Below are 9,215 nucleotides of genomic sequence, written 5' to 3'. Positions count from 1 at the left end.
TACTTAATTTGTATCAAGCGCCACATTTGAAACGAAACGGTGGACAGAGTGAAAGTGTAGTTAACTCATGGACGAATTGGGAAGGTAAATCGAAGCCAATTAAACGTTGGATCTTCCAAATGTATCGAGTGGTTCGTCGACGAGGAATTCGGATATTGGGTGAACAAGATTCTTCTTCATTTGATGTAAGCTTCTCTTAATTAACATCGACATTCTGAAGGAAATAAACTGGTGACATAGTTCATTCACATCTTTCAAGTATCAATGAGAATTGCAAATGGGACGAGGATCGAAGATCGATTTATAACAGAAAGAATATGGCAATAATTTAGCAAAGCAAAAATCTCGCTAACTTTCACTCTTATCCACGTGATCGGTGTCCCCCTCTTCGCTTTTCTTCGTCACAGTCTTTTAGAGAAATTCATTGCAACTGCAATCGTTGCAGCTGCGTTTGAGACACGCACAGGAAGTCGAAGGTTCGACGTAGGGGAATAAAAATTGTTCAAACTTTCTCGAATCATGTTTACGCTCGGATCTCGAATTACTTTGCACTCTTTCAAAGGTTTCAATTTTTCAAATCCGAATCGTGTTATTTCTCGTGTTTCAATCCTTATTCTGGGAATAATGTGTTCCTATCGTTATATAACAAAGTGGCATAAGGAACGAAATGAAGAAAGATCGAGGAAACACGAGAAACGAGCTTCGAGAATTCGTTGTGTACACGTGACTTATTCACATGTTCCAGTTTCGTAGTTTATTTCACAATCAAACACTTTTTTCTTTCTGTCGTATTTTTCCTTCCTAGCGACTCCTTTGTTCCCCGCGAGAGATGAGAGCGAGACGAATTCACGCAATGCGTGAAATTACGCAAACGAAACTGTTTGCTTTCGTTTCGCGAGAAAATTACTTTTTAAGGGACAATAAATGATAAATCATAAAAAGGTTAATTAAAAAACGAAGAATATAACATTTATTCTACTTCCATGCCAGAATCTGTAGGTTGATCATCTTCTGTTGATTTGTTTAAGGAAGAATTCTCTATATTTTCAGGTTTATCCTCTTCTGAGGATCTTTCTGACTTGTCAGACATTTTAGTCTGTACATTCTTCTTTATGTGCTCCTTTGGTGGCTTATTGGCTTTCTGTAAAGCTTCATTCAAATGTTTTCTACCAAATCTTCTGAATTTAAAATTAGTCATATACTTTAATTCACCATTCCATTTTCTTAGCATTTGACATTGGTTTGCATTTAAAATATCAGTAATTTCTGAAATACAAAGAAAGTGTCATAATTATTCAGTTTTGGTTAATTTAGGTAGGTAAAGTAGATTTTTACCTATTCCACAAGTGTTATATTCTTCCTGTTCACGTTCCTTGGTCATCCTAATCACATCTTCCCTGCTTGCATGTTGTCTGTTCCTTTTATTACTTATAGAACGTTTTATAGAAATCTGTTCTAGTTCTTCATCATTCCTTGCTATGTACCTTTAAATTAAAAGCAAAATTACAAATAGAATTAACTCTGGTTTACAGTTATCTACTACCTACGTTTCTAATAGACTGGCAGTTAATTCTGGAGTATAGGGACATACATCTGGGACCATGTGCTCTTTCATCCACATCATTTTCTCTCCTATTAAATTCTGCTTTATCAATCCACTCAATTTTGCTTTCTGTCTGTTTGATATTCTGAAACAGACCACATTTAATGTTTTATAACAAGATACATTAATTCATTCAACATAATAATAATGTAATTTACTTCTTGGTTCTTTTTGCAATGGCAATGGACTTCCTACTATTGGGATGCGCAAGTTTCTTTGCCTTCATGTACTCTTTCTTCAGTGCAATATCCTGCAAGATGAATTATGATAATCAGTTACAGTTCTGACATTAAAGAAATCTTCTGTTTATATATATAAATTGATTAAATCTTACCATGTTGACAGTTTGTTGTAATCAATGGTCTAACCTTTTAAACTTCAATACAGACTACAGACCATGTGGTTGCTCAATTGATCTGAAACAGAAGTCCAAACAGCAATGGTGGCGCCTCCTATCGACAATCAGGCCAACACTAGCTTACCTTTGACATCTTTTGGCTAACAAATTTCAAAATTTTTCTTCTGTTTTATGTTATTCCTTTACACATTTAGATAAATATTGAAATAATAACCTACTCTTAATGTTTTTACCATTACTTGACACTTACTACTGGTACTTAAAAGTACCATTCATCGGAAAGAAGAAGAACATTTGAAGAAAGTGGTTAACAGGAATGAGAGTGTTCCTCGTGATACTTTGCTTTTTAATCTTAATATCAAATGGAACAGCTTTTGGTAGAAGAAAATCTCCCAAGTGTAGGGTGGATTGTGAAAATGCTTCAAGTAGAATAACACCTGAAAATAATGAAAATGAAACATCCATTTATCGTTATGACTGCGATCCAACAAAGTTTGGAGTAGTGCAGAAAATCCCTTATCTGCGCTCATGTTCTACATGTGACACCATAGAAATTGATTTCTCTGCCGCCTGCATTAGATGTAGCATGTGTCTTGCTATTGCTGATAAGGTTCTACTTCCTTGCATAATATAAGAAAATAAGTATTATTTTACTAATATCCTGCTTCGTAAGCATCGCTTGCATAACGAACTACTGCACGTAATAGCAGGATATAGTATCAAATTGTTGCAATATGTATAAGAAATACAAATAATGTGTGGAGATTTATATAAGTAATTTGATATACATTTTTTAGATAAATCAAACGTTATTGGATGTTCACGAAATATTATCTAGCTCATGCTTGAACGACACCGAAATCGAGCTCTTGTTGAGAACCATTTGCGACCACTCCTTCCAATAGTACATTAAATTATTCCTATTTCTGGTACATGAATTAGAACACTATTAGAGCTAGAAAATCATTACTTTTGCAGTTATAGTCTTCGAGAAATTGGTGGAAGAAGGTTCATCTGCGACTGGCAATCAGGTTCCATTTTGGTCTCCTCGTCGGCAGATGGTTTATGGCCAGACAAGTTAGCAATTAGTACTTATAATAGGTACTGGATAATTAACGTTATTTTGATGTGGATTTTTCTTAGATTGAGGGATCTGTGTCATTATTATCTCGATGAAATTGGAGAACTGCGATTATATGAAAAATGGCAGCAGTGGTGCAAAGATGGCGAAACATATCCCAATTTGACGAACGTTTTGTGTCGGTAATAAAATGAATAATAAGATGTTGATTGATTGTTTTTATCGGGAAATTTTTTAGAAGCATGGAAGGTATGTTACACGATTGCAGAAGCATGGAGGGCCCAGGTGAATACGAAACTCCATTCAAAACTTACGGTGCCAAAGTGAAATTTAGAGCAAGCTACGATAAGTATAACTAATATAATTAACAAGGAATTTTTAATATGGAGAAACAGGAAATTTAATAGCACTTTATTTTACGCTACATCGATGGAAACAACAAATTAATTGATACATATATGTTTATTAATTCTACTATTTTACGTGTACATACATTTATATGAGTTTAATACTTAAACAATCTATAATAAATTATGTAAATTTTAATAATACTGACAATTTTCCATTTAAAGCAAAGTGCTGCTGATATTACTTTAAATGTGCTTCTTTTTAAAAAGATCACTACAGACGTGTTACTTGCACTAATTGTGCATAAAAATTGCTTATTTTATTTAAAAAATCAATTTTCGGCATTCAGTGTTGTCGCTTTCTACTAGCTGACAGTAGCAACACTATTTCCAATGGGCGCGAATATGAAATTAAATATAAGCTTTGATTAACGTCCCCTAAAATCACTGATGGAAAGGAAATATCGTATCATCGTTGCTCTCATTATCCTTGGATCGTTTTCCAAACTTTTCCTTATGTAATCCATAGAAAGGAGTCCAATTCGTACGCTTAGAACCCGTCTGCTTTCTCGAACCACAAAATGCCTGCTCGAAACGCGGATAACTCGTTTTATCTTCCGAGTGTGTCTCTTCATCTTTCTCTTTCTTCCTTTTGAAAGATGATTCTTTAAATGTTGGTCTCTCCTGAACAGAAGTAGACGGGTTCGAAGCGAAAAATTTGTTGTCGCTCTTCGTCGAATCATCTCGAATATGCAATTGCGACAAATGTGGGAAATGAGGGAAATGGGGTAGATGAGGCAGGTGAGAGAAATGCGGCATCAGATGATGCTGTCGCATCCCACGAACAATGGTGTCCTTCATTTGTCGACGTTTATTCCAAATTCTTTCTACGATCCATATCGAAATGGCCGACACTCCGCCAGCTATCAAGATAAAGAAAGCGGAATAGACGTCGGTTAATCTGGCACTGTGAAAAGTTGTGGGTAATTTGCATCGGGGCATTTCGGGCAGCATTCTTTCGGTGATTCTGTTCAATACCCCACGTTCTCGGATTTTCAGGATGCTATGAAAATCAATATATCATCGATGAAATGTTAGAAGAGAATTTTGTCGAACGTTTGAATTACTTACTTTAAATTAATGACCTTTTTATAGGGACAAGAATTAGCCATGGGTAGAGCCACCATGGTGAAGGTCTGCGGAAGTGGTAGCTCCCTTAACGAACACCTTTCCTGTATCAACGTCGACCTAAGGGCTCGTCTTGCCAAGGTAGCGCTCACGAAGAAACCATAGTGCCCTTTCACGGCCTTCGCGAGACCGGAAGTCGTGTCCAATCGAGACTCTCGGTTGTTGAATGCTCTTATGTACAATTCTCGAAGATTACTATCATTCACGTTCTATAGAACACATAAATTTTATGTTAACTTAATTTTAAACGACCCTTCTAATTTTGTTTTACTAGACTTACTCTGATGTACTCGTCGTCGGTTCTGCTGTATCCTAATTTGAAATTGTGCGAAAGAATGTCTGTGATTGATCTGATACCACTGGTCTGTACTGATAATATAGAAGTAATGAAACCAGCGTAGGCACTGTATGTGACTAGAGAAAAAATTAAGCTGAATAGGAGTACTGTTTTTCCAGATGGATTTCTTGGTATCCATAGTGAACCTGTTAGCACAGAATCATGAATGAATTAGCTTCTTATTGTGGTATGATGTAATAATGAATCATGAACAGAACACCTTGCATGCACATTATACTGATGCACCACAATGTAGCCTCTCCTATTCCAATGTGTTTCTCTTCTTCATAATGGAGAACATTCTTCGCAGCGTAAATAATTAATCCCATTACAATTAATATAACAACGTATGTGGAAGCAACACATCCTAGAAGGTAATTATTGAATGGTTGTCGAAATATGTCTCTCATCGTACCAATCTCTAGGGGATGATAATAAATGTTTCTCCTGTATAAAAATATTCGTTCAATATCATCATCGTTTCCACAAAATAAGTTAGAAAATATAAATTTTTTTACATGTAGCGAATTAATGGATGGCTGAACGTCATTTCCGTTTGCCGTTCCTCGTTCACAGTTATGTATCCCAAACCAATATCCACAGTTCCGCTCACCACATCTCCAAGAAGATTGTTCCAGACTTTGTTGTTCAGAGTACCCAGCTTCTGGTGTGATACTAATTCTATGCTGAAAAAAGTTCCATAACCGTGTGTCTGATCGTGATCGCTAAATTGCACATTTTTCCTGTTAATCTGATGAATAGTTCGTTAAATAATGTTCTAATAGGATGTTCTCAACATGTTCAGAAACTTTTGATAACGTTGTTGCAACTTTTAAACTTTTATTCACTTATTATTTACTAACAGTAAGTTGCAAAAGTTGTGACCTCAGAAACTTTTCTCAAACTTTCAAACATTATTTCCTTATTAATATCAAAATTGAAAGATAACAAAATTGTAAGAGTAATTAATTCTATTATTAGTCACTTTAAATATTCTTACGATTCAGTATTATTTCATTAAACTAAATTAGTCATTGAAACTCAATCACTGGCCTTCTCTTTTTGACCTTATTAACAAAAAATTTGTTTTGACAACGATAGAAATTTATGTCGTTTTGTGTTAAAAATGTAATATAATTAAGCTCACGATTAATCATCGCGCTAATTATCTAATTTCTGATACATATTTAATTAATAGAAAAAACAATCTTCGATTTCCAGAATACAAACCACGTTTCTTTTAAACATGACGTCGTTTTATCATAAAAACTGATACAGAACTATTATTAATAAACGCGTGACTATGAAAGAGTCGTAGTTCAACTTTCAAATATTCTGCCATAGTACATGGACACATATACGCGTCGATAGATAATTCTTTAACTTTTGATACATATACGTATATATATAGAGTGTTAGATTATAAGTGACACTTGATATACAGTGTCAACCTGTATCATTTCACTGATACCGAAGTAGTCAGTAGTGGTTTTTTGCGAGTTCTTCTCTTTTTTTAAATAAAAGATAAGCAAGAGTAATAGAATCGAAATAAATTCGCAAATTTTACAATGTAAATTGCCAGAATCCATCGTTTTTGAAAAATTTGCAAATTTTCAACATCGTTGAGAAATAATTACATACCTTGCATTCACACTGCTGGTAACAAAACTGGCAAAATCAATAAGGGGAGCAATATCATCTGTCTCCTCTTCGGTAGAATCCATCTCTCCGTCAATAGTTCCATTTAATACCCCAAAAACAATTGGTAATCCTTTGAAGTCATTTCGTAATTTGACACTCGTTGGATTGTGAAAGGACCAAGAGTCTTGATTCCAGGATCCAAGGAAGTTTGTTACCAGACTGGTATTATCACCGTATCGGATCTTATACACATGGACGAAATAGAAGAATACGGTTCGTTTCTCCAAAATCGCATAGTTTAGATTGATCGATGCATTTTCGTCGAATTTCTTGCTCGGTGGCTCATGAAATTTAAAATGATCTCCATAACGTTGTAAGAAGGAACAGGTTCTGGAAAGAAATAATAAGATTTAAATGAAATGAATAGTGAAAAAACGATTTTACATCCAAAATACGTATATTGATACCTTCCCGGTAGTTTTTGAATTTTCGAGTAGAATGAAGAAGGTGTAGCAACCACGACATCACTATCAATACCGATATTCAAATGTCGAAGCACCGTATCGATCGTAGCATCATTATTTCTCGTTGTAATCATCAACCAAGAGATATAATAATTAAACAGAAATTTCTGAGATGCCTGTAATCATTTTTTTGTTTATTAACTAGACCACTTCATTAATCAGCTGTTAAAACGCACACGAGTTTAACGTTGAGGTATTATCGTTCAATTAAAATAATCATAGCTTGTACTGAAATTTATGCAATTCGATCGATTTGTTATATAAATCTGATTAGATGCTAAATATCTGTTTATAAGTCATCGAATTAGTTGCTACATTAGGGAAGCGATGTGCGATAAAATTTGTCGAATATGATATGAAAAACAATATATTAATAAAATTTACAAAACTTGGGAAGAAAGGTGAGAGAAGCAAATGAGTTATATTTATCCCCCGAATCGTTTTCGTATGCAATTGTATTAATAAAATGATTAATACAGCTAATTAGCAACAGTACTTTGATCAATGACCATGTTTATTAATTATTCAATAAATGGCAGTTTCGCGACTGGAAAGTAATTAAAAAAACCGTAATTACTAAAAACAATGTTCGTTGAACAGGTACGCAATATTATACTTTTCTGTTCTCCACGTATAAATTACTTTTTTCATAGTAACTTAAATACAAGCATAAAAATAGATATCAAAACAAGATATTAGAATCCATACTGAAATTAATATTGAAAAGTTGTACAAATTTGCAAGGTATACGATTCGAGTAAAAAATTACAAAATCCAATCGTCTGCTACCACAGATGAAAAATAATCATTCTGTTTATGCTCGTATCGATAGTAATTACAAAATAACTTCCTCAAATGCTAAGATATGAAGTTTTAATCAGAGATAAACATCAGGGCAATTTTTTGATGTGACATGGGTCATAATAATTATGGAAACCAATTCAGTAATAAAATTAAAATGATGGTTAATTAAACGTGTTGACAAAAATGAAAAAGTCAAAACAATTCCAAAGGAAAGTATTTAAATTGCTGATGATGTTTCAATATTTCTGAATTAAAATTTCTATATTTTAATATTTATAAGTTTAAAACTGTATTTATTTCAGATAGAAAAATATAACTTTTCCTACTTAAACTTTAGTCGATCTCCCAGACTCATGTTTACTAGATAAATTCCCCATCTAGAGTTAACTACTTTTGAAAGGGTAAAACTCGCAGGTAGTGCTACATGGAACTGTAAAACATTGCTCCGATATTTGTCTCTGTATTAAAGACATTGATAATGTTTGTTCACGTGTTTCTCACCACATGAAGAACATTCTCAGGGGACGTGAGATTTAACCCGTCCAACAAAACGATCGATCCGATCCGATGCTTCTGGATCACAAGGGCATCTGGTACATTCGGATTGACAGCTGACTGAATTGATACGCTGATTCCTTCTTCGGCGAAACATGCCATCAAAGGTCTCGTATAAGTAAATACACAATCTGTTCCAAAAAAGAAGTACAGTAAAATTAAATGATATTAATGATAGAATTTGAATAAAAGTTACAGGTTCACGACCTCCAGATTACACGTGATTATCATTTTTATTACGGGAAAATAACACGCTTAAATTCGGCAAACGTTTCCATACATACAGACTGTAATATTATTTTCTGTGTCACTGCCACTTGAACGTATTATATAATTGATAGTTAACACGTTGAATGCCGCGAGGGTCAACGGCGATCAGCGAATTTAGCGTAATCGAATAATCGAGAGAAAAAAAATTGAAGATAGTTTTAAGTAATTTTGATGTAGTATTTCTTACACGGGGTATCATATCGGAAAGTTTAATTAAAAAATGAAAATATAAAAAAACTGATACTCGAAGCGTAAAATTTGATTTTACTCACCAAGAGAAGTTAAATTTTCGAATAACACTAGCTGATCCCACGATTTCCATTTAGCAAATTCCAGAATTAATTGCAAAGTTAAAGGCGATGGTAAAATGCAGTTACTCATTGCCATGCAGAACGTTGTCGTGATAAGAAATCCTTTTTTCATTTTTCTCATTTTTTTTTTTTAATAAGAAAAAGGTAGCTCGTTATCTGTAACAGGTAAATTTATTTCTAACCCATAGTGTAATAT

The 9,215-nt window shown here is 33.9% G+C and overlaps 3 protein-coding genes across 3 annotated transcripts; 1 reads left to right on the top strand and 2 right to left on the bottom strand.

Annotated features, from left to right (window-relative positions):
* Positions 1-947: 947 nt before the first annotated feature.
* Positions 948-2,061, bottom strand: LOC117601444 (translation machinery-associated protein 16). The gene is made up of 5 exons (XM_034318162.2): positions 1,938-2,061; positions 1,762-1,853; positions 1,548-1,688; positions 1,336-1,484; positions 948-1,266 (listed from the first exon to the last, which is right to left on the bottom strand). The coding sequence occupies exons 1-5, from the start codon at positions 1,938-1,940 to the stop codon at positions 971-973; spliced, it is 681 nt and encodes a 226-aa protein (XP_034174053.1). The 5' UTR covers positions 1,941-2,061; the 3' UTR covers positions 948-970.
* A 19-nt stretch (positions 2,062-2,080) lies between these two features.
* Positions 2,081-3,525, top strand: LOC117601446 (uncharacterized). The gene is made up of 5 exons (XM_034318166.2): positions 2,081-2,571; positions 2,759-2,865; positions 2,940-3,038; positions 3,105-3,224; positions 3,281-3,525. The coding sequence occupies exons 1-5, from the start codon at positions 2,278-2,280 to the stop codon at positions 3,399-3,401; spliced, it is 741 nt and encodes a 246-aa protein (XP_034174057.2). The 5' UTR covers positions 2,081-2,277; the 3' UTR covers positions 3,402-3,525.
* Positions 3,526-3,573: 48 nt separating this feature from the next.
* LOC117601445 (glutamate receptor ionotropic, delta-2) lies at positions 3,574-8,962 on the bottom strand. The gene is made up of 9 exons (XM_034318164.2): positions 8,646-8,962; positions 8,385-8,569; positions 7,023-7,195; positions 6,556-6,945; positions 5,433-5,600; positions 5,135-5,361; positions 4,858-5,060; positions 4,521-4,786; positions 3,574-4,452 (listed from the first exon to the last, which is right to left on the bottom strand). Exons 2-9 carry the CDS (start codon positions 8,538-8,540, stop codon positions 3,834-3,836), a joined length of 2,202 nt encoding a protein of 733 aa, XP_034174055.1. The 5' UTR covers positions 8,541-8,569; positions 8,646-8,962; the 3' UTR covers positions 3,574-3,833.
* Between the last annotated feature and the right edge of the window lie 253 nt (positions 8,963-9,215).

This window comes from Osmia lignaria, chromosome 6, assembly GCF_051020975.1.
Source record: "Osmia lignaria lignaria isolate PbOS001 chromosome 6, iyOsmLign1, whole genome shotgun sequence".
NCBI lineage: Eukaryota > Metazoa > Arthropoda > Insecta > Hymenoptera > Megachilidae > Osmia > Osmia lignaria.
This window is presented reverse-complemented; position numbering and strand designations above follow the sequence as displayed.